The 25,654-nt window shown below is 36.8% G+C and overlaps 2 protein-coding genes, 1 non-coding gene and 1 pseudogene across 3 annotated transcripts; 3 read left to right on the top strand and 1 right to left on the bottom strand.

Annotated features, from left to right (window-relative positions):
* The first annotated feature begins 280 nt into the window (after nucleotides 1-280).
* Nucleotides 281-2,716, top strand: LOC132154205 (ubiquitin-conjugating enzyme E2 W). The gene is made up of 6 exons (XM_059562789.1): nucleotides 281-422; nucleotides 970-1,061; nucleotides 1,747-1,849; nucleotides 1,929-2,084; nucleotides 2,170-2,245; nucleotides 2,372-2,716. Exons 1-6 carry the CDS (start codon nucleotides 408-410, stop codon nucleotides 2,383-2,385), a joined length of 456 nt encoding a protein of 151 aa, XP_059418772.1. The 5' UTR covers nucleotides 281-407; the 3' UTR covers nucleotides 2,386-2,716.
* A 5,924-nt stretch (nucleotides 2,717-8,640) lies between these two features.
* LOC132154885 (retinol dehydrogenase 10-B-like) lies at nucleotides 8,641-11,038 on the bottom strand (annotated as a pseudogene).
* A 175-nt stretch (nucleotides 11,039-11,213) lies between these two features.
* Nucleotides 11,214-25,580, top strand: LOC132154888 (large ribosomal subunit protein uL30-like). The gene is made up of 7 exons (XM_059563610.1): nucleotides 11,214-11,268; nucleotides 11,844-11,946; nucleotides 12,055-12,221; nucleotides 12,442-12,579; nucleotides 24,921-25,030; nucleotides 25,124-25,341; nucleotides 25,526-25,580. Exons 1-6 carry the CDS (start codon nucleotides 11,255-11,257, stop codon nucleotides 25,330-25,332), a joined length of 741 nt encoding a protein of 246 aa, XP_059419593.1. The 5' UTR covers nucleotides 11,214-11,254; the 3' UTR covers nucleotides 25,333-25,341; nucleotides 25,526-25,580.
* Nucleotides 12,287-12,376, top strand: LOC132155451 (small nucleolar SNORD12/SNORD106). Its single transcript, XR_009437245.1, has one exon. It is a non-coding gene; the product is annotated as a small nucleolar SNORD12/SNORD106 (small nucleolar RNA).
* Nucleotides 25,581-25,654: the final 74 nt, after the last annotated feature.

Below are 25,654 nucleotides of genomic sequence, written 5' to 3' on the forward strand. Positions count from 1 at the left end.
AATCTTTTGCAATAGGTTCATTAATTTTTTTATGGGCATTTTTACCTTTTTCTTTTTTCTAACTTTTTCGGCCCTTTTTTTCACTTGAGCCCCTTAAAATGTCTGTGCATGTCCCTAAACCTACATGAAATTTACTTTTAAAAATAAACCCACCCTGAGCAATATTTACGGGAGTAAAAAGTGTAGCAAGAAGCGCAGTCTCCCTAACTCGGTTTTGTACATAACGTTACAATACAGTTTCGTATTTTCTTACGTAAAAGGAGGATCTTTAGATTTTTCTGGCTTAGATAAGAGGATTTCAGCATGTTCACCTGTAGTACCTCCCGCTAAACATTGTTGCACTGCGGTTCCGTGAAAAAAACATATCAGACGTCACTCGGCCAATCGCCTCTCAGGGGCTTTCCATCATGGCGTCTATGCAGGTGAGTATCTTCCTACATACTCTAGCAGCTATGGTCAAATAAGAGTATAAACTACTTTTCACACATAGCTGTGACACGTACAGGGTTTCGTCCGGTGTCCCTATCAGTATTGATTTGAACCCAGGACAGTAAGCTGTCATTTGTACGCACGTTTGTTTACTTTGTAAGCTAACGTTCAGTCAGCCTCACAACCCGACAAACTCCGTGCTGTCACATCACATACTGTTGTGGCGGTGGAAGACGATCCTTATGAAAGGGATGTGAAACGGGAATAATGTAGCAGAGTTCTACCAGAGCTGTAAATAATTGTAATTGTGCTTAATCGCTAGCTTCTATAGCAGTGCAACTCGTTTGACTAGCGCGTTTTTAGCGGTCTGCTTGGTAGTTGCATTTTCAATACTTTTCGGACACTAGGATTTTATTAAGGTGGAGTGTTTAAAATCATACACGTTATATTAAAATGGTAGATTAGTGCTTTAGAATGATGTAATGAGGGCTTTTCCTGTTTCTGAGTTATTTCTTAAATCAAGCTATTTTCACTTTCCAGAGGCGATTACAAAAGGAATTGTTGGCATTGCAAAGTGATCCACCTCCTGGAATGACTCTGAATGAGAGAAGTGTGCAGAACACAATCACGGAGTAAGTTCTGAGATGTGTAAAGATCGAGCAGTTGAGGCTGGATCATATTTTGACAACCTGCAACCTTACCTCATAATGTTTAATCAATATGTCAGCTGGATCTTCCAGTGAAAATGACAGAAGAGATGAAGTATGCAGACTTTTCCAAAAATGAAATCATCTTAAACCCCGCCCTTTCAAGATCAGGTTTATCTTCCTCCACTTTCATTTACTCACCCTTATGTCATTGCAAAACTCATAAAACTTTAATTCTTCATTGAAACAAAAATGAAGATATTTTTGATAATTCCTGAGAGATTTCCGTCCATGTAGCAAAACCGATCCAAATCTTCTGAAAAGACATGATCGCTTTTATTCACATATAAATATTGATTGACTCACATAAAGCACATTAACGGTAAACAAATGCTTAAACTTGTTTGCATCACATGTATGTTTTTATAAATTTTTTGAATCATCAAAATCTTGGTAGAATAGACTTTCAGTTGAGCGGCAACTTTCTAGGTTTTATTAAAATAGCATTAATTTTATTTAGTCTCATGGGTTTGGAACAGCATGAGGGTGAGTAAATGATGAATTATAGTTTCAGGGTAAAATAACTCCTTTAAAATATTCAAGTTTTTGTACTAAATGGGTAAATTTATTTTTATTTGAGTCACAGCTAGAATCCTTTGTGTTTGTCCAGGTGGTTAATAGATATGGAAGGTGCTCCAGGGACTCTCTATGAAGGAGAGAAGTTTCAGCTCCTCTTCAAATTCAGTAGTCGATATCCTTTTGATTCACCTCAGGTAAACTGTAAATCTCTTATAATATGTTGGTGTGTTTGTCTGTGTGTTAAAGCTGATTGCTTGTTGCTATTGTTTCTAGGTAATGTTCACTGGAGAGAATATCCCCATCCACCCGCACGTCTACAGCAACGGTCACATCTGTTTATCTATTTTAACGGAGGACTGGTCACCAGCTCTGTCTGTGCAATCTGTTTGTTTAAGCATTATTAGCATGCTGTCAAGCTGCAAAGAAAAGGTACATTTAACCTTTTAATTGACCAAACTGGGAAAGGTTTATAATTCATTAATTACAGTTGTCTAATGAACGGTTTCCTTTTCAGCAACGGCCTCCAGATAACTCCTTCTATGTAAAGACATGTAATAAGAATCCAAAGAAAACTAAGTGGTGGTATCACGGTGAGTGTGTCCCGTTATCTTCTATAGAACTAGTTTTCATGCGAGATATTTTAGTGTCAAAGTTCAATTACTTTGTTTGCTTTGCTCTATCTGTATGCTAAATCCATGTCTTGTTTGTTTTTTCAGATGATACATGCTAGTATCCTCACAATTTTGATATATAAACAGACTTTTCCAAGTACATCAAGTACTTTACGATACAGTCTTTTGGGTTAAGACTGAACCAGCAGACCCTGGGATGGTGATTAATGTGTGGATTAGGCGTACACTTCTGCTGACTGGAAAAAGAGCATAAAAACTGCAGGAATGTAACCCACCCAGCAGTTATATTTTGTTAGAAGCAAGATGTGGAGCTTTTTTTTAATTATTATTTTGTTATGTTTGATTTACGTTGTATTGTTTTGCACCGACTGTGCAATAATAACTTCAGTGTGAGTTTGGAATAAAAGGAAAGTCAGTGCAAATCAGAAACCGTGATGGATCGCTCATCAAAAGCAGAGACCGATGTCTATCCTTGCCTTGCTTGGTTATGCACTGTCAAAATCGAACAAGGCATATTTTTACAAATATTTTAAAAGCATAGTTTATTTTAAAACAGGCCATTTTAAATTGAATATTGTAGCTGGGTGTGATGTATAGTAGGCTACTATTCTGATGAATGTCATATTTACGGATATGTACAGATTTAATGCTCATATGACATGATCTTAAAGGTTATTTGGAATACACAGATGCTTTATGGGTTAGGATTCAAGCACTGGTTTTATAGATAGACCCCCATTTTGTGTAGTTAAAATGAGATAACTTTAAGCATAATCACTTTATCTTTTATGAGAAGCTCTATCTAGGTATATTAAAATTGTCTTGTTTGATTTTATGATTTATCCTACTGTCCTGGGAAAGGTTACTTTTCCATGCTGTTAACTTTAGAAATAGTGAAGTCTGTCTTCATTGTTTTGTTAAAACTTTATTTAACTTTATTTAAAAGAAATGTTCTTATTAAAGTAATATATTTTGAAAAGCTGTCATGTATTTCAATTAGACTACTTTATAAATGTATATTGTGTGACTTCAAATATTGAGTAATGAACTTATCCTCAAAATGGTACAAAAATACAAACATCAGCATTGATATCCACTAGAGGGAAGCACAGTAACGTAAACAGACACGTTACATTCACATTAAGTTTGTTGCAGGCATAGCAGCAAACAACTAAGCTGCTGTTCAAAAGTTCAGGGTTGGATTATTTATTTATTTTAACGCAAGACTGTAATTATTTGGTCAAAAATACAGTAAAAATATTAATGTTGTGGAAAGATGTTCTATTAAAAATTTTAATACATTTAAATATATCAATTTATTCCTGTGATGCAAAGCTGAATTGTCAGCATGTTACTCCAGTGTCACATGATGCTTCAGAAATCATTCTAATATACTTATTTGGTGCTCAGGCAACATTTATTATTAATATTTACATTTATTATTATGTCATACTGCTTGACTTTTTATTTAATTTTTTGTGAAAGCCATGAATAGAAAGTAACAGTGTACAATAAGTCACTTTTTACCAATTTAATGGATTAATAATAATAAAATAACTTTTGAACAGTTATGTAAGTCTTGATACTATGTCAAGTTCTGTTAGAACAATGATGCTATCAGAACATTTAATGCGTTTACTTTATTAAGGAATTAGTATTAAGTTTAAACGATTAAATGGTAAGAGCATAATAGTATAGTTTTAACACATTTTCCTATGCATATTTGTATATAATATTGCTTTAAATGAGAAATGCAGGCCAGTAAAATAGTGCCTGAATGAGTAACTGGGAAGACTAAAGGTTATTTCCTATTATTTAAATTGTACAGAATGAAAAAAAAATAACTTGTTACTAGTGATCGGCAGAGTTTAACTAGGCAACAATAATGATTCTTACTTACTGATACTTCTTACTCATCCAAATGAGCATGGTGGGAGTGGGTGTCGTTTCCTGGTAAAGGGAACGGGATTGACTGTTCATCAGTAAGCTCTCATGCTTGTTCATTTAACAGGCCAAATATAAACCTGTTATAGTCAGAAGTTGTAGCTTTGGGAGAGCCCCAAAGGGGTGCTGTTGGCTTTCATGGCTCATAGTTACTAAACCAACAATACTGAGATAACAGGGCAGTGATGCCATGACGAAAGTTAACAGTATTTTTTAATAACAACAATACATATCTGGAAATAAGTTGTTTCTAAAATTATCCATTGTATGTAGAGCTAAAGAATGTAAAAGAGGCTCAGATATATGTATAACTTGTCAAATGTAAACTACAATCTTGCAATTCTTGGTGAAGCAAAATAATTGTCAGTGCATAATTAATAACTTTTATTACCAAATCCAGTGAAAGCACTTCACAAGCATCTTGCAATTGCTGCTACACGTCAACCAATTGTTCTTTTATGCTGTCATCTCTTAATGAGGAATATGCTGCATACCTTTTGAGTTTGTACAAGGGGCCCTTAATTTGTTGGTATTAAGACTGAAAGTGGAGTTATCTAATCCACAGGCAGGCATCACTTGTTGGCTTTTATTCACTTACCTGTCAGTAGATGAACTGTAAGGTTTTTGTTAGGCCATGCCATGAGTAACACTGGCAGCTTTCTTTTTGATGATGTCAACACTTGTTAAACATTAAAGAGAAATAAAGTCATGGAATCATGAAAAGTTATAATAAAAAGCAAGAGAGAGAGAAAGGCTGAACTCATTACTGACTGACTATCAGACAATTGAGAGGAATCCCATTTTCCCTCTGGCCAGGAACAATCACGTGTATTTGTAATCTGTTTTATGGCATTTGAATGTGATCCCCTTATTGTCTCATTCCATTTATAAGGATGTCTGATATTTCTCTCTGACAGTCACTGGCATTTCTGCAAGGGAGTGGGCAGAAAAAGACTCTGCATATTAGGCTTTACATTGTTACAGTTCATACAATACATTCATTTTTAAGTGTTGTTAATGGGACTAATAGGGGACATTAATGACTTGTATGTACAGGTGCATCTCAATAAAATAGAATGTCATGGAAAAGTCCATTTTTTTCACTAATTCAACTCAAATTGTGAAACTCGTGTATTAAATAAAATCAATGCACACCGACTGAAGTAGTTTAAGTCTTTGGTTCTTTTAACTGTGATGATTTGGCTCACATTTAACAAAAACCCACCAATTCACTCAATCTCAACAAATAAAAATACGGTGACATGCCAATCAACTAATCAACTCAAAACACCTGCAAAGGTTTTCTGAGCCTTCAAAATGGTCTCTCAGTTTGGTTCACTAGACTACACAATCACAGGGAAGACTGCTGATCTGACAGCTGTCCAGAAGACAATCATTGACACCCTTCACAAGGAGGGTAAGCCACAAACATTCATTAACAAAGCTGGCTGTTCAGGGAGTGCTGTATCCAAGCATGTGAACAGAAAGTTGAGTAGAACGAAAAAGTGTGGAAGAAAACGATGCACAACCAACCGAGAGAAACGCAGCCTTATGAGGATTGTCAAGCAAAATCGATTCAGGAATTTGAATGAACTTCACAAGGAATTTTCTGAACCACGGATAATGTCAGAGACATCTTACCTGGGCTAAGGAGAAGAAGAACTGGACTGTTGCCCAGTGGTAAAAAGTCCCCTTTTCAGATGAGAGCAAGTTTTGTATTTCATTTGGAAACCAAGGTCATAGAGTCTGGGGGAAGGGTGGAGAAGCTCATAGCCCAAGCCCAAGTCCAGTGTTAAGTTTCCACAGTCTGTGATGATTTGGGGTTCAATGTCATCTACTGGTGTTGGTCCATTGTGTTTTTTGATAAAACCAAAGTAATTGCACCAGTTTACCAAGAAAAATAACTTCATGCTTCCTTCTGCTGACCAGCTTTTTGAAGATGCTGATTTCATTTTTCAGCAGGATTTGGCACCTGCCCACACTGTCAAAAGCACCAAAAGTTGGCTAAATGACCATGGTGTTGGTGTGCTTGACTGGCCAGCCAACTCACCAGACCTGAACCCCATAGAGAATATGAGGAAAATGAGGAACAAGTTACCAAAAAATGCAGATGAGCTGAAGGACACTATCAAAGAAACCTGGGCTTCCATACCATTTCAGCAGTGCCACAAACTGATCACCTCCATGCCATGCCGAATTGAGGCAGTAAAGCAAAAGGAGCCCCTAACAAGTATTGAGTACATGTACAGTAAATTAACATACTTTACAGAAGGCCAACAATTCACAATTTTTTAAATTGTTCTTATGAAGTATTCAAATTTTTTTAGATTAATGATGTCGTTAAATGTGAGCAAAAATCATGACAACTAAAAGAGCCAAAGACTTAAACGACTTCAGTCTGTGTGCACTGAATTTATTTAATACACAATTTTCACAATTTGAGTTGAATTACTGAAATTAATGATAAAAATAAATTTTCCACGACATTCTAATTTACTGAGATGAACCTGTACAATAAATTAAAAACTTACTATTGTAATTAATTAACAGATATACATTTGAATCAGCATTATTTCAGTTCAATTCTCTTATTTCAGCAATTTTCTCTGCATTACATTTATTTTTCTCAGCATATGCACAATTTAAAACAATCATTTTCAAAAGAACTTTTCATTCATTTTCAGTTACATATTTTCAGATAAATTTAATAGACATCTCATGTCCTTACATAACTATTAAATGTATACATTTGAAAGTAAAAGTAGAAATATATATATATATATATAAATATATATATATAATACTTATTTTAATAGGTCAGCTCTGTGCTTTCAATTGACCTCAAAGGTCAATTAATAAGGTACATTATTACTGAGATTATAGCTGTTAAATGCTTTGAAATGTTTCCTGCAGTTGAATGCATAAAGAAATGGGATTTACCATTCAAAGTAGAGAAAAAGCAGATGCTGGATTTTAAGCATGGATTTAACCTCACTTGAAAAGCTGCTATGACACTGAAAATAGAACATGTATACAGAAACCAAATCACCTTTTCACCACTTAAAATTAGGGAACAAGGAAACTGTACATGGTTAATTTGAAGACCGTTTATTTACCAATCAGCACTTTTGCCATTTTCTGCTAATCTTTTACTTTAATCATTGTTGTTGTCCAAATTATCAACAGATCAAGACAACAAAAACAACAAGAAGAAATACTTTCATTACATAGTGCATTTCATGGTGTTTTTAGGAGGATAAATCCTCTAAAGTTACAAAGTCTTGGAATATTGAGAGGAAAGCAACAATCCTTGGCAAATAAAATGTGAATGCATACAAACAAGGAGAAAGGCCTTAAAGTGGTCATATGACATTACAAAAAAAATAAATAAATAAATAAAAAACATTATTACCACTTATAACACATATATGGTATAATTAAATGTGTTTTCGCGTTTTAAGGTGTAAAAAAACATTATTACCACTTATAACACATATTCGGTATAATTAAATGTGTTTTTGCGTTTTAAGGTGTAAAAACAAAAAAAAAAAAAAACCTTTTCTCATACTGTACATTAATGTTTCTCCTCTATGCCCCAGCTTTCGTAAACACGTTGATTTTTACAAAGCTCATCATTCTGAAAAGCAAGGTGTGCTATGATTGGCCAGCTATCTATTGTGTTGTGATTGGCTAAATGCCTCAAGTGTGTGGCGGAAATATTACACCTTACCAACCGGTGATGCTGTGTGTCACCCACTAGAAACAAGGCTTTTGTAGCATCCAGTGGGGATGTCAGAACACTGGCATTGTAGGCTACTCTCTCAGGAAACAGTCATCGTCTCTGTAAAATGCGTTGCACACATCTGAATATTTGGTTTAAACTGTTCAGGAACAGTGTTGTAAATTCAACCTAAACAATGATTTCTAGTTGTGTCCTCTTTTGGCAGGCCAAACAAAGTAGTTTCACTTTTACCACAAAATGCATCTCCACAAGATGCAAGCTGCAGCAACAATACTACAGTGAAATTAAAGTTACGCCCTCTTTCTTTGCGTGAACATTTGGGCGGTGTAATGCAAATCTTCCCACACAGTGACATAGACGTGGGGCCATGTTTGAATGAACCGTTTTAGTGGGGCGTGGAAGATTCTTAACTTTTATAAAGAATATCTCTTTGGGTTTGAGACTTTAGTCTTTGCAAACCTTTAGTGATTTTATCTATTCATGAACAGATTGTAACATTCCAAAGAGAAAGGAAAACTTGAGGTCACATCATATGATCCCTACGGTAACACACAACATCTTACAATTAAAGACAATCGCTACATAGTGTTCTACATTTTGTAATTATTGCAACCTCAAAGTTGACAGCAAAATTTCATCTGAGAAGACAAAACAAAAACAAAAAAGTACAGCTTTCAGCATTCCAGAGGAACTAACACATATTTTTGCAGCATTATTTTGCAGCATTAGTTAGATTCTAGTCTTTGATTCATTGTTGTTTAAGGACTCCTTCCGTTGAGCCAAAAATGGGTACATGCATTTATCGGCACCGATAAATCTGTACATGGAAACAATGGCATCAAATGGCAAAACACTGCAAAATAAGAGAGATTGAGGGCCATTATAAATAGACATATTAAATTAAACAAGAATATTTAAGTATTGGACTTATTTACTTACGCTTTCATGAAAGTGACCATGTACTACATGAATCGTGGTGTGCAGCTCATTGGTTGGTCTGTTGGTATGGCTCTCATGGCCTGTTTAACACAGTACTCTAGCTTTAGTGGTGGAAACAACAGAGCTATTTCTTTCCTGTTTAAAAGAGATTAAAGATTGAAAGAGAACAATTCATCAAAATAAGAACATCTTGCCATCATAATTAAATGAACGACATGCTGTAAAAACCACAAACCTAGTTTTGCAGCCTTTGAACATGCCAGTGTCAACTAAAAAAGGACAGACAAGCGTCATCTTTATTCCATCCTTATCAGCTGCTTTCAGTTCATGGCTCAAAGACTCATGGAAGCCTATGGCTCCAAACTTGCTTGCACAGTAGTCCTACAATAAAGAGAAGAGAAGTGTAGTTTCATGAACTGCAAAAGTGTTTTTGCAACATACTGTGGTACATTATACTAGATAGAAGATGGAAAAAGTGAGAACTTCTTACCTCTACACCAGTAGTGGTGAACAAGCCCAATGAGCTAGCTACAGTTACAATGTGTCCATGATTCAGCTCAAGCATCTTGGGAAGGAAAGCCTTTGCAGTCTGTGAATATAAACATACAGAATCAGAAGATAAACATTTAAGATAAAGTGAATGGAAAAGAGAAGACATTAATGGTGTTGATCAAAGCCATATACTGAATCAGAAGTGAGCATGGCAGTTGACCATCATAGTCCTTTCGATAAGCTCATCTGGGCACTCGAGAAGATGACAACCTGAGACAACTCCAGCATTATTGATCAACAGGTCAGTGTTGCCCACCTCTTTGCACACCTTTTCTGCGGTTGAATACACACTCTCGTGTTTACTGACGTCACAAAGATACGTGTACACTTTTGGCTGAAATAGAGACAACTCTTGAACACCATCCAAAGACCCTGTAAAAAGAAAAAAGATTGATTACATAAAAATAGGGTATTGCACAATTTTACCCGTTTAAAATCTCTTATCCCATTTATTCCCAGGGTCTGAAAAGGGTTGATGATGTACTTGACACAGAATTGCCAACTAAAAATAAAACTTACAAAATGATTAACTTTCTATTTATTGGGTCTTAACTGACCAACATAGAAAAACTCTGTAAATTCCCATCAGTTATCATTAATAAAACGCATACTTTCACAAAGTCCTTAAACTTTTAACTTGGGTTATCTAGGAGTAAAGCACGTGTTTACTTTCCTGGGAGAACCTGGGATAAAGAAAAAACGGGTTCAGAAAAAAAAAAACATAATATTTTTAACACTTTACAATAAGGTTTCATTTGTTAACATTACTTAACTGTATTAGTTGACAGGAACCAAAAATACTTCTAAAGCATCCATCTTTCTTACAATTAATGTGACCATTTAAAAAAATACATTACTGAAATCAAAAGTATCGTTATTAATGCACACGAGCTAACATTAACAACGAACTGTTGCATTTTATTAACTATTACTGTAACAAATGTTTTGCAGCATAACAATAAACAAACTATTTGGGACTTTATTGTACAGTTTTCCAAAAACAATCTTGTGAAAGACTAAAATTAGGGGGAAAGGGTCGTTTACCATTAAACTCCCCAGAGGAGAGTTTGATTTATCGGTACATTTCTCGCACCATCTCCGCGGTCTCTTCGTTCTTCTGTCGGTTGATGTCCCACAGAACGAGACTCGCTCGTCTCCGGGCAAACTCCAGCGCGAGGAGTCGCCCGAGATCGCTTCCAGCTCCGGTAATCACACACACTTGATCCTCCACACACTTTTCCCGCGGAGGAATGAACAATTTAGCACCGACTAATAAAAACGACCATATTATTTTAAAAGGGACCACGAATAATTCAGTTACGATATTCATGATATACGCGCCTCTGTGTTTCCACTCGCGAAACTAAACAAATGCAAAAAAAAAAAAAAAATCAAACCGCAAATATGCTGCACAGAAATATCCCGTTGAGGCTTAAATACATCCTGGATCCCTCGGTTTTCACGCCAGAATGAATTCTGCCCATAACAGTCTATTTCTGTCACTCTCCAGCTCTTTGATCGAACTCACTTTGACTTCATAACTTTCCACGCGTGTTTGTGTCCGCCTGGTATGCTGAGCAGTCTAAAGCACCGTTTCCAGTCTACATCTCAACACAAAGCATTTTGGGAATAAACTATCAGCGCAACCTGAAAGTCTCTTAAAAAATAAAATAATTACACTATTAAATACAGGCAACAGATCTAGAGACCTAACTTAACCGGAAGTCTGAAGGACCTCCCTTATAAGACGCCACTGCGCATGCGTAGAAGCCTCTTTTACTGTTGGGGTAATGGCGGGTGAAACGTAAGTTGTAAACCGTGCTATTTTAATCCTTTTCCATCGGTTGAATTATTGCTCATACGATATTGTTTGGCGTCTAAGTGGGCAATATGTGTATATTTAAGTATTATGGTGGGAAAATTGGGAGCAGTGGGGAATGATGAACCAATAACTTTGTTGTGAACGTCGTGTAGTCCGTTTGGGCTGAATCGGTTCAGCAACGTGTGCAAAAGCAGTTAGGGAAACAACAGTTAAACGTGTCCGAATGAATATTTCTACACGTAAATACCAAAATATGGTATTTGGTTAGAAAATATTTTTATTCGAACCAACATTTACTTATTGTCATTAGCTGACTGCTAACTGAAGGCAAAGACATGATGCTACGCTACACGCTAGTACTGTCCTTATAATAAAAGTAGTAACTTAACTGTTAAGTCTACGAAATAATGTATTCTGCATTTTATATATGTATTTGTTGTGTAGTTTCTACATAGATTGCTTTTTTAATGTGACATGTCGCCGCCTGGTCTGCAGGCCCAACCTGGATAACGTTACTAAGAAAATGACAAATGTGCATAATTTTGGTTTCTCATCAGAAAGAAGAAGGTTCCCTCAGTCCCCGAAAGCCTCTTGAAGAGGCGGCAACGCTTTGCTGCCATCAAGGCTGTGCGTCTGAAGAAGGCAGCAGCTGACAAAAAGGTTGGTGTTTCAGACTTGACCCGTTTCTTTGGCGTTTCTAAAAAGGTCAAGATAATGTTGAAAAACGTAGAGCCAGAATTGAGCATGTGTCTCTTCTCATGCCCATAGGCCCACAAAGTCACCAGGAAGCTCATCTTCAAGAGAGCTGAAGCTTACCACAAGGAATACCGGGAGATGTACAGGCGTGAAATCCGCATGAGCAGAATGGCTCGCAAGGTCGGCAACTACTACGTGCCAGCTGAGCCCAAACTGGCTTTTGTCGTCAGGATCAGAGGGTAAATGTTCCACTTTCAAATGCTGTTTTTGTTTATCTGCCATGCTGTACAGGCAGACGTCACCAGATGTGGTTAATGATGTTGCTCTTTTTTCCCCGTCTTATCGACCATGGTGATTCCTCTTGAAAATAAGCCAAATCCTCTGAAACCACCACCAAGTATTAATGGTAATGAAACTCAGTTTTGAAAGTTGTTGATGAAATGCCTTGTGTGTCCTCAGTATCAATGGTGTCAGCCCTAAAGTCCGCAAGGTGCTTCAGCTGCTCCGTCTCCGCCAGATCTTCAACGGTGTCTTTGTTAAACTGAACAAGGCCTCCATCAACATGCTCCGAATTGCAGAGCCCTACATTGCCTGGGGGTAAGTAAAGATGGCTTTAGTAGTTTAAATATTGTGAATGTCTATGGAGTATTTACAGCTGTCTTACAGTTCAAGGTGCAATACCATTTGAAAGTTTGGGGTCAGAATTAATTTTAAGAAATGAATGGTTATTCAACAAATGCATTAAACTTACTAAAGTTTACGGTTTTCAATAGATGCTAACTTTTTCAAAAATGTTAAGTAGCGCCATTTTTTTCAACAATACATGTTTCTTGAACATCAAATCAGCTCAATAAAAATTATATATTTAGGATCATATGACAATCAAGACGAGTAAGTGCTGAAAATTCAGCATTATAACTGGAAGAAAATACATTTTATAATTTATTATGTTTTATACAGTAGTAATGTGAAATTTGTATAGGTTGTAATGCAAATTGGATCAAATAAATGCTGTTTAGGTTAAGACCTTTGAGAATGGTTTAATTTTGAGAAAGTCTTGGCTAACCCCATTTAATTGGTAGAGAATACTTTGCTCAAATTTAAGTTTCTCATGTACTTATGTTACTCCAAACCAGTGTTAATTTTGACAGGAATTCTTGATTTGGTCTTTGTCGCATTTTATTCATGAGTTTGTATAGTTTGTTGATGACAAAAAAAAGCGTTTTTGTCATCTTTTAGTTAAACTATCCCTATAACAGTAGTGAAAAGGGAGCAACTCATAAAAAAATTATAGTTCATTTAATTTTTAATTAAAAAAAAAAAGCAGGATAAGACAAATACGAAAGATACAAATTAAAAAAAAAAATTCAGATACATTAGGTTTACTTAAAATATTTAAAGGGATAGTTCACCCAAATATTAAAATTGTCATTAATGACTCGCCCTCATGTTGTTCCAAATCCGTAAGACCTCCGTTCATCTTCGGAACACAGTTTAAGATATTTTAGATTTAGTCAGAGAGCTTTCTGTCCCCCCACTGAAAACCTATGTACAGTATAATGTCCATGTCCAGAAACGTAAGAAAAACATTCAAAGTAGTCCATCTCCCTCTGAGTCAATCTTTTGTTCGTTATCTGGCTTGGCTCGGTGTTCATCTTCAGTTCTCTCTTCACAGCAGTTCAGTCAGTGTACTGTTTGAGTACATGAATTACTTCGGGATATTGGTTTGTTTTAACTCAGAGGGAGTGTCAACCACATTAAAAAAAGTTAACAGCTTAAGTCATTTGTGGATTAATGCTTATTCAGGGTTCCCACGCGTCCTGGAAAACCTGGAAATCCTGGAATATTAATGACCAATTTTCCAGTCCTGGAAAACACATGGAAAATGAGAGAAAACATAGATTGTCCTGAAAAAAATCTTGTTGTCCTGGAAAATTATTTTAAAATTTTCTTGATCATTAAAGAATTGGCCGACAACTGGTTGAAACAATTAACGTAACAGAAAGCGCTCTGTTCAGGGATGCTGAGTTTTGACACGTGAGCTCACACTGTTTAAGCTCCCTGTGACGTATGACGCTGTCTCGTGTTGCCGGTTTTCAGGTGCTAGAAATTAAGTGCTCGAATGTTTGCAGCAAATGTTCACTGGTATGGAGGTAATATTTAATTACATGTTAATATTATTGTAAAGTAATTATTTAGATACGCATGTGCAAGAGGGTCTGCACGGCGAATTACAGCATGAGTGACGGCATTTGCCTGAGAAAAGGTTATCGATTTGTTAAGTCTATTTTATTTAGAATCGTTGGAACGTCTTGCATCCCCATGACAAATCAGACCCAAATTTCCCAAACCTGTTTTATGAACGATATAGGAAGTGAAAATGAAATGCTGACTCGATGCACAGCGATAATTGCATGTTCATAGTGCAGCAGAGACTTGTGAACATGAGGCGGAGGCCGGTAGTATATAATAGTACTTATATAAACGTATATATAAAGGCACGTTTGCTATTGTACTATTGTCTGTTTGCTCTGTTTCACCAACCTAGTAGTTCCAAACAGACGTTTCCCTTAGCAACAAACAGTACAGTGACGTTTCTTTGCCGACTGAATCTTTGAGAAACGATTCATGACCCATTCATGAAGACAGTCATTTTCTTCATTCCTAAATAAGCGTTTTGAATGAATCGTTTGATAGAGTGACTCCAATGATTCACTCATTAAGACTGTTATTTGCTGCCATCTGCTGGTGGTAATAGTTTAATTTTTAAAGCATCTTACCTTTCCTCTTTCTATTCTAAATTGTATTTATTTTAAAACATTAAATTTGTTGCGTTATTTAAACAATTGTGATATACTGTTCGTTGATATTTTATTAAAACACTAGATTATTACTAGTGTTTTTAATACACGTCTACACACACCATAAAGCAGAATTCCAAAATTTTGCTTACACTTCCAGGCTGGACAAGTTTCGAAACCAAGCATTGGAACCATGCAGAAAGAGGCAGATGAAATGGCCGTCAGGGCAGAGAGAAAGCATGACTTCACCTTACTGACAAAATCAAGTGTCGCAGACAAAAGTGAGGAGTTTACAGCTCTAAAACAAAGCTTGGAAAAGTTGCAAGAGAGTTTGAGCCAACTCAAACAGTAAAAAAAATTCAAAGGTTACTGTGGAGCTTAATGTAGTAAGTATTTTGGACAGACATTTATTTGTTGTTTAGTCTGTTTGGGACATATGCTTTTTGCAAACTATTTTTTTTATAATGCCTTTTATTTCTTTGGAGACTGCAGTTGGGGGAAGAGGGAAGGGGAAGCTTAACAAGAAGGGCCTAGGCAGTCGTTATAATGTTCATTAAAATAAAGTGTAGAGTTTACCTTCAGAAGTGTGTGTGTGTGTGTGACCAAATGGTCCCCACAAGGATAGTATAACCTGAGATAATCTACATTGTGGGGACCAGCCAGCAGTCCCCATGGGGGAAATGGATTAATAAACATACTAAATGTTATTTTGAAAATGTAAAAATGTCAAAAGTTTTCTGTGATAGTGTAGTAGGGGGATAGAATATACAGTTTGTACAGTATAAAAACCATTATGTCTAAGGAGATTCTCTAGCAGGATAGTGAACCAGACGTGTGTGTTTGGTGCATTTCTGATTTTATAGTGGGGTTATAGCCATAAATTGTATGCTTTTTTTGAGAGAGGAATCTATTACTTTAGGATGTGAATATGTGATCCTTATATTTTATTCCCATCATGAAATTTGAAATGTCCTGGAAAATGATCTCTGAAAAAGAGTGGGAACCCTGAAGATGCGAACGGTTTCAAACAATTCAGTTCAATTTGGTGAACGGGTTCAATAAGATCCGGTTACATCGAGTGATTCGTTCGTGAACCGGATATCACTAAACTGCAGTGTTTTGAACTCTCTCACAACAGACACTGAAGAGAAGACAATGCTGAATAAAGTCGTAGTTTTTGCGATTTTTGTACCAAAATGTATTTTCGATGATGTCAAATGTACTACTTTGAAGTAGGGGTGCTCCGATCACGATCGGCCGATCGTTATGCGCATCTCGTCAGTAAAGCCGGTTTTCTAATCAGCGGTAAATTCCCCCAGGTGCGTGATTTCACATAGAGCAGCTTCTACTACACAGAGCCGTTGTTAACTGAGAAGCTGTGCAAATCCATGTTCATTTTCAGCGTTTATTTGTGCATCTTCTCGGTTAACAACGGCTCTGTGTAGTAGAAGCTGCTCTATGTGAAATCACGATCGGAGCAGCCCTACTTTGAAGATGTTTTTCTTACCTTTCTGGACATGGACAGTATACCGTACATTTTCAATGGAGGCAAAGAAAGCTCTAGGAATAAATCTAAAATATCTTAAACTGTGTTCTGAAAATGAACGGAGCTCTTACGGGTTTGGAACGACATGAGGGTGAGTTATTCATGACATAATTTTAATATTTGGGTGAACTAACCCTTTAATATCTTCTGTTGGTTAACAATAATGACACGGATAGGTACTTAATTAGGAATGCCGTCCCTTTAAGATGGAAGGCATGCAAGCAATGCTGACACGCATTCAGTTTTCACCCAACTGTTCACCTTCACTTGATCTGTAACTGTATTTACATGAGATATTCTTCACTAAAAGACATTTGGACTGCTATGTGTGTATTAGAGCACTGAGAACTGATCTCGTGCTGTATATGAGAACTGAAGAAGTGGCGCGTGCGCGAGAGTGATCACTTCTATCAGCGAGATTACGCCTGCACTAACTTAAGTTAATTTTCAACTAATTGTGACTCCAGGGAAAAACGGGACGTCTGGTCACCTCATCCCTAGCCTTTTGGGTGCTAAGGCCATTGTTTCAGATCACTAGTTCTAGTTGTTAGTCTAAAATTCCACATTTGAATACAAAAACGTTGCATTTGAATAGGGTTTATTCGATCTGCGTCATCAATGTTTACGGCGGCCATTTTGTTGACGTGGAAACCACGGCAACTGTCAGTCTGTCAAAAAAAAAGCAAGGCATCGACGGTATTATAGCTGTATTTTATAATTTTCACAAAACAGTTTCAAAAGTTTTTCAGATATTGTGGTATAGTATCTGAAGCAGAAACAAAGTATAATCACAACAAATGCAATTAGCTTCAGATGTTATTCTGCAGCCTGTTGCACCAGCTGTGTGTAGGTTCAAAGGTAGCTTAATTACAATGTAAATTATTACTAAGTTGTGATTTTATGCTTCACTAAAATAAAATATTGCAACACGGAGATAATTTACAACATTACTCTTGAGTAACAATTAGGGTCTGTGTAAATCATAAAATGTCATATAATTATAACGTACTCACTAATCCTAAAACAGCCGTTTTTATTCACTGCATGTTGTTTTGCACGTCAGTAATTCAGTAGAGACAACATTTCTTTATGGCATTTCAATATCGATCTAGCTTACTACGATGTGCTACGATGCCAGTTGGCTTATGCCAGCCAGAACGCTAATGATGATGGACCTCTATCTTTGACCATTCATTGATTGCCTTATTTGTGACTTGAAGTTATGCCCCAAGTAATCGTGGTGTAACTAATTTTAGTAGCTGATGTAGTTACAAACTAAGTAGTAGTTACTAAGCCTCTAGTGTCGACTTTTAGATATAAATTATACAGAGCTGATGCAACCCTGTACTGGTATGCTAATTGTTAGCTACAGCAATGATCATCAAATCAAAAACACATTTACAATCCTCTGCGATCACAACGATGTTTGACGATGTCGTTGGTGGAACAAAAGTAAGAAGGCTGCCGACTTTGCCAGAGATGTAGTATGACTCAAGTGACTTGAAGGCTCCTGCGAAGTGTAAGCGGATACTGTATGCACGAGATTATGGCTGGCCGATATGGAGCAAAAAATATATCTCTATATTTGGCTATATCTCGATATACGATATATCTCTATCTTTACAGGAAAAATAACCCCCCAAAAACTACTGCAAAAACAAATATGCCAAATATTACATGTTTAGGGCCCTATGAAACGTTTTATTCTTTCTTCATATGTTTTATTGTTACCAAATTCAGTGTTTTAGCATGTGTAATTATTTAAATGCATAAAAACAACTTAATTGGTTCTTAAAAATTCTACACAAATTCTTACAATAGCTTTGTTTTTTCCCTTCAGAAATTCTGTGTATTTACATTTTTCTGGTTATCAAATGAAGGCATAAAACATTAATTTAATTTATCTTTTAATTATTTAAAATTACTTTATTTTTTGGTAAATAAAGGGAATTTACTATTAAAAATAAAACCTGGAAGAAATGTTGCGATTATTCCTCTAAAAATTATGTTGGTTTCTTTTTAATAGTAGTAGTAGTGGGCTATGTACATTCTGCTGAACAATAGTAATAGATTTCTGGCAAATACTTTTATTTTGACGAACCGTTACAGCTCTGTGTATGTGATACTACAGTCTATGATGTGATATGACGCTAGTTTTACTCAAATCAAACGGTCAGATGCTCATCAAGTGACTCTCAGAGCAGTTCTGGAGATGTTCTCCATGTGTTTACATCCTGATTTAGTGAGATGACAGAAGCTGAAATCACCGTGAGCGTCACGCGCGCTTCCGTGTGTTTAATGAATGAAGACGCGCTTCTGCACCATTCATTAACACAGACACGCAGGATTCATATTTAAATAGACCTTTACTAGGCCTGTCACTTTTAGTTCGAAAATCGATTGCACAATCGATCGGACCAACCAAAAAATTTTTCTAAAATGAAAATAGGGAATCTATTTAAACCAAATATGTACACTATTAATTAAACAATAAAAAAATATAGATCTAACAAAACTCACAAACAAGCAGAAAAAGAAAATAAAGAATTCCGAAAGTGCAGGATGCCTTGCAAAAGCTAGACATAAAATGCCAGCAATTTTACGCGCCTATAAGACCCAGTGATGTCGAAAGCGACCTCTGCGTTCACACCAAACGCGAATAGAGCATCTGGCGCGAAGAATTTCAATGTTAAGTAGGGCTGTCAAAATTGACGTTCGAATATTCCCTCTAAAAAATACACGAATATTCGAACATCTGGTTGCGCATGTTGTCAATAACAGGCAAAAATAATACAAAGAGACATAACTACTTGTATAGATAGTCTATTTAAGTTTAAACATATATGACAACGTATTACCTATACAAAAACAAGGAAATCAACTAATGGCCAAGACTGCAGACCTCACGTTCTCTGCGCATAATGGTTTAAATGAACAAACAAATTTTTGTGCAAGCAATGTAAGGTCGCGACTGTTGTCCCAAATATAGCAGGCTTCATTCAGTGATTGAAACAAATATTATTAATATTAATTGAAGTTTTACAGCATATGTAACGAGCTGTGCTGTGGTAAACATGGAACTTTTCCTTGACATGAAACGATAAATAATCAAACCTCGGATCCATTGCTTGACAGAACTCCCCGAAGCGTGCTCCATCCGCGATACTGATCAGTCTCATGTCCTTACAAATGAACGAAATTATTTTATCCATTATGGCCTCTTGTCGTGTTGCAGACAAAGAGCTTGCGGCGAGCGATGCAAAGTAACGTTAAGTGTCAAGACGTGACTGTTTAGCTGGAGTTCCACACATTATGCCATGCTCATTTGGGTGCACATTTTTGAGATGTGACCTCATGTTGCTAGTGGTCGAATGGTATGCTAACTGTATCTTAAATAGCTTGCATAGAACTTTATCTAGCGGGTCAACAATTTTACCTCATTTTCTCTGCTGCGGTCGAGTTGGGCTCTGCACTTGCTGCCATCTTCCATGAAGACGCGTCAACTTTCAGCAGTGATGCTGTGCCAGACAGTGCGACTCCTGTGAGGCTGTGACCTGTCCCTGAACCCTCAGGTGCGCTAGCGCGCCCACTCGCAAAGCAGACAACCACGCCTCTACTACCGCGGGCCTTTTTTCCACATTTTTTTGTTTATTCGAATATAAATTTTCACCTTCGAAATTCGTTTTTTAAAAACTATTCGAATACATATTCGAATTTTGAATATTTGTTGACAGCCCTAATGTTAAGTCAATGTAAAGACGCGTTTATGCGCGTCTCGGGGTTCTTGCGGCGCTGTAGACGTGAATTCGCCTCATTCGCGCATCTAGTTACAGGAGATTCTGAGTTATGAAAAGGACCATTGCAAGCTGACAGCGACCGGCTTTTGTGATGGAAAATTGGCAGTAATACCCCCACCTTGTGCAGTTGTACCTGAGTGTCCCTGGGACATCAGTGCGTTTGGAGCACGTCTTCTCAACAGCTGGACATATAGTGAATAAAAAACGCTCTGCTCGGGACCCTGAAAATGTTGATCGACTTGTTTTCCTGTCCAATAAATTTGTAATGGCCCTAGCCTTTAATTATGCCTGCCTAGTGCCGCCTAGCCTAAGTGTCGGTTACGTTCAATGAAAAACACACATGGCCTATTTCTCAAGTCCATTTAAAGTTTCATTTTTTTGAACCGTTGTTTGAAATGGATTGAATCATTATTTAAAATAATCTTTGAGATTTTTGTATGGCCTAAATCATAAATGCAGCCGGGTTGAAGCCTGCAGTGATGTTTTTCTTTTATGGCAGCCGTCCCCTCTGCATATATATTTTTCGAGAATGTTGCACTCCTGTTGCTGTTTGTTATTCTGCACGAAACTTCATGCCAATAAATAAGAAATATTGCTCACTTCTGCGTTTCCAGCGCTCTCTTTACGTTCGTCCGTTATTAGACGTTGAAAAAGGAAACGTCTTTTTGTTTTTTTGTTTTTTTAGACATGGAAAATTGATTTTACAATCGATTCAATCAACACTTATGTCTTAACCCTTAGGGGACTAAGCCCTTTTTGGTCCGTTTTCTCTATTTTTACATTTCGGCTTATAAACCATATGTAATGATGATGGACCACCATGTATTTGGTATCGATGGATTCAGAAGACCCTAAGCTACCATAAGCATGCATGCAATATGTTTATAAAGGAAGTATGAGTGAAAAATTGTACAATAAACTAGAGAATTTCAAAACAAAAATGAGATTTTTGTCATTTATTACTGAAAATCCTACCTCACACAACAAAAGTGAAAAGTTTTTGACCCAAAAATATATTTTTCAAACCCTTTGCTTGACAGAAATGGGTTAATGTTCAATCAAATGTGTAAAGAACAATTCAATAATTAACTTTATTTACAAACAGTCCTAGGCGTTTTTTCATTTTTGGGACTAAGCCCTTTTTGGTCTGTTTTCTCTATTTTTACATTTCGGCTTATAAACCATATGTAATGATGATGGACCACCATGTATTTGGTATTGATGGATTCAGAAGACCCTAAGCTACCATAAGCATGCATGCAATATGTTTATGAAGTATGAGTGAAAAATTGTACAATAAACTAGAGAATTTCAAAAACGAAAATGAGTTTTTTTTTGTCATTTATTACTGAAAAACACACAATATAGAACAGTTTTTGAAAAAAAAATTTTTTTCAAACTCTTTGCTTGACAGAAATGTGTTATTGTTTAATCAAATGTGTAAAGAACAATTAAATTAACTTTTTTTACAAACTGGCATCCTAGGCATGCCAGTGAGCAAAGCAAGGCCAGGAGGTCTTGTTGTACACTTTGCTTGCCTTGCAGTGCTCACAGTACTTTCTGACATCTGCAGGCTTGTGTGCAGGGTTTGCTGGGTCCAAGGGACAATGGGTAGGGGTGTGCGGCGAGTTGTCCTGTCTGCATCCTGCATCAGAGCAAATACACAATCAAACTGGAAGCTTTTTTTGTGTCAAAATTCAATGTAGAAAAAATAACTCCTATAAACTCATGTAACCCTATGAAACTCCATTGTACACTAAAAACACATTTCACCTCTCTTGACCTGAGCAGTTTACTTAGTTGAGTAAGTCAGTCTATTGAAACAAATTTCACACCACTCTTGAACTGAGTTTACAGGGAAAGAGTAGTATGGTACACTAAAACAAATATTTCATGCCTCAATCACTATCTGACTAAAAATCCAAAACATATACATACTCGAGATGTATGATATAATAAATTATAATGATAAAGAGGTTATTTGAAGTTACATACCAGTCCTCAAATGGATCTTCCTCATCCTGGTAAAATACTTCGTCATCTGTGTAAAAGCTGTCTGCTCCAGATTTCCCCTCGTCACTTTCCAGTAATTGTTCCAGAGCTTGTTCTGCCGTAAATCTTTTACTGCTTGCAATTTTTATAAAACAATTCTGTAATAATGCTATATCTCTCTCGAATTTATCTCTTTGTGCTCGCTAATACTCCGATCGCTCTATGTAACACTCCGATCGCTTTCTGCTTTCTCCACCTCATGCTGATTCTCCGATCGGTTATTGATTACACCTGGCTGGAGGTCGTTTTACTATAGTCCAGCCCAGCTTTTACAAGGCTACAGCAGAGCTACAGAGTCCTCTGAATGGCTAGAATAAATCATGGTAACCTTCCTCTGATTGGGTTAGAAAAATATTCCTCCCAGCGGTTTTTACATTGGTTGTTGCGTGTTGAATCTGCCTAACATAATAGTTTTCATTGGCCTGTTTACGCAGTGGTATTGCGCAATAAGGGAAGCGACAAATTCCGTGCCGTTCCTCGTTAAACTGTAAATTCCGTTTTTATGACTGGATTATGCAATTCCCTCCATGTTTTCTGCATCGTGGAAATCATTGGGCAATACAGTAGACATCTGCCTGCTGTTCGCCCAACGTCTGAAAACCGAAGTATCTCCATATAATGGAGCCAGTTGTCCTTAGTTACGGCTGGCAATAAGGACGGATCTTTACTTCAGGCTATTGGGTCTATTTGATATGGGTCCACACCAATCAAGCTTATCTTTTTATATCGACGAGATTAAGCCATTAGGCTATTGCTCCCCTCAACTACAATCAGCGTGTGACTAGGGGCAGGACAGATGTCATGTCAACAATATGGCCGCGGTTAGCTACTAACGGTGTTTGCGAATAAGCCCTATTGTAGGTGTGTTGAGGCAGCCTTATCAGCGGCGCACCAGAGGCGATGATATAAGTGTCATTGCGTTTTAATGTTTTTGTTGGCCTATCCAGTTGAAGCCACTAAATGCATTGCAGCTGCGTTAATTACAAATAGTTTGCTGGTAAGGTGCATAGAAGATCTTGTTTGTCAAAACTTTCTAAGAGACGCATCTACAGTTGCTCTTGTGTCTAGCTGAAGAGAACTGCATGTTTAGAAAGCCATTTAAAATGAAGGCAAGTTCAACTTTGGAAAAAAAGACTTAATGGCTTTTTTTTTTCATCCCACCTCAATTCTTTTTAAATTAAAAGTACTCTTTGTGATTGGCTTTTGGCTCTTTGTATTTAACTCTGAATACATGATGCTGTTTTGTTTATAGTTGTTTTGATCAAATTAATAATGGGTTCATAAACATTATTTTAAACATTATGCACTAGTGTTGTCAAAAGACCCGGTACTTCGGTACCAAGTCGGTACTAAAAAATGAAAATGTCATGGTACCACGTTTCTGTAAGTACCGGTGGTACCGAGGACCCGTTCAAACCTGGTTCTGGATGCATACAGCGCTATGATTTCCGCGAGGCAGAAAACGTAAATTGTCTATTGTTAGCCATTGGCTAATAAATTCTTAGATTTTACTCGCCTGTGTGTGTTCGAGGCTATTATAAGATTGGCGCAGATATATTTTCACTCGCTGAACACTGAGCGCTTCAGAGTTCTCTCTCCATCAAGTGATCTGTACTTTTCAATTCATCTCAATGGACGCACAGTACACCTGTATTTGCCTCTTTTACTGTCTATGGTATTTGCCGAACTGTAAACTCTATGTGAAGGAGCACGACTCGCCGTCGCTTTGCTTATAGCTCTGTTTCTCACACATGCAAAGAGAGAGAGCGAGAGTCTTACCACGCTGAATCGACATGCTACATGTAAACTATATTCTTTGTCTTCTCCTGTCAAAATAATGGCGTTCATTTAGAATTATTCATATTTTAGAACAAGCAGAAGATATGCTGGTTTTTCCAGTAGTGGGCAGAGCTAATGCGCAAATGGCAATTTCATTGGCTGGCGTTCATCTGTTACCGTCCCTGTTTTGATTTCAGCAAATCAGTTCAACCGAACGCAGACAACGTGATTAATATTCATGAGCCCAGCAGCTCATCAATCCATAGTGCATTGTATATTGTTAGTATGGTAGTAGAATTAGTAGTATTATTATCTTTTAATAATTATGATCTATTTTTTTTTTTTTTTTTACAGAAACCTAACTGAAATTATGCATTTTAAATTTGAATAAACTTTGATAACATTTAAGCACAAAATTCCAATTTAGTTTTTCAGCCATTTTGACAGCCCCATTTCAAACCAATATAAGCCACTTTATTTTCATTGAATGGAAAAAGAGTTGAATGTACTGGCTGCTCTTTTGTGTAATTGAAGTGAATGTGAACTGGTTTTTAAGTTATACATTTTTGAAATTCTTTTTTTTTCCATTGCATCAGTGACATGAATGGTTGGCTTTGACATCACATCAAAAGTGACCCATCAAAGGTGTCATAAGTTGAATGCATTTTGTTTCTTGCACCGATCTTTAGTGTAGCTTCAGAAGACTTCTAATATAGTGCATATGAAAGTCAGTATTTGGTTCTTTGTCAATTGTCATTCCCCATTTACTTCCGTTTTATGAAAAAAAGTGTCTTACCTCAGTATCTCCCCTTTTGTGTTCAATGGAAGAATCATTCGGGAGAAAGACATTCATTTTTGAGCAAACTGTTCTTTGTCTAATGTGAAATGTAATGTGTGGCATGGCACCTTGGCGCTTAAACATTAATTAAAATGTTCTTCGTATGCTTCTGTTTTTGTTTTCAGTTACCCCAACCTTAAATCTGTGCGTGAGCTCATCTACAAGCGTGGATATGGCAAGATCAGGAAGCAGCGCATTCCTCTGACAGACAACTCCCTCATTGAGAGGGCCCTTGGTAAGGACAAGCCAGTGCACACTCGGCTTGAACACTAGGTATTACAGTGGTAGCATTTATTAGGAGTCAGTTACATGATTTACATCTCTCCAGGTCGTTACGGAATCATCTGCGTTGAGGATCTCATCCATGAGATCTACACTGTTGGAAAGAACTTCAAGTGTGCAAACAACTTCCTCTGGCCATTCAAATTGTCCTCCCCTCGTGGTGGCATGAACAAGAAGACCACCCACTTTGTTGAGGGAGGAGATGCAGGAAACAGGGAGGACCAGATCAACAGACTCATCAGGAGAATGAACTAAGACCATAAGGTGACCACCTGACCTCATAAGTTTGATATTTATTTATTTGCATTCAACTTGTTCTTGCAGACCACATTGGAAATGTGTGTGAGATTCAGGTTATTAGTAGATTGAAGAGAAAATGTGCCTATTGACTAACTGCTCTTCTCAATTCAAACTTTTAATCTAAAACTTTTTTTTTTTGTCTCTACAGGTTTTTGGAACATTTCTGCTAATGTGCCGTGGGAAAATAAAATCATTTACACAAACACTGGTTTTGAGATTTATTTCTTGGCTTCTACTGTGTGTGTGACGCTAATATTATGTACCATAAAGCGTATCT

Source organism: Carassius carassius, chromosome 12 (genome assembly GCF_963082965.1).
Source record: "Carassius carassius chromosome 12, fCarCar2.1, whole genome shotgun sequence".
Lineage (NCBI taxonomy): Eukaryota > Metazoa > Chordata > Actinopteri > Cypriniformes > Cyprinidae > Carassius > Carassius carassius.

What these genes read in the sequence shown, in the direction of transcription:
- LOC132154205 (XM_059562789.1), top strand. An exon ending in GTGCAGAACACAATCACGGA is followed by an intron (nt 1,062 to 1,746) that starts GTAAGTTCTGAG and finishes GTGTTTGTCCAG; the next exon opens with GTGGTTAATAGATATGGAAG. An exon ending in ATCCTTTTGATTCACCTCAG is followed by an intron (nt 1,850 to 1,928) that starts GTAAACTGTAAA and finishes TATTGTTTCTAG; the next exon opens with GTAATGTTCACTGGAGAGAA.
- LOC132154888 (XM_059563610.1), top strand. An exon ending in AGGCAGCAGCTGACAAAAAG is followed by an intron (nt 11,947 to 12,054) that starts GTTGGTGTTTCA and finishes TCATGCCCATAG; the next exon opens with GCCCACAAAGTCACCAGGAA. An exon ending in CCTCATTGAGAGGGCCCTTG is followed by an intron (nt 25,031 to 25,123) that starts GTAAGGACAAGC and finishes ACATCTCTCCAG; the next exon opens with GTCGTTACGGAATCATCTGC.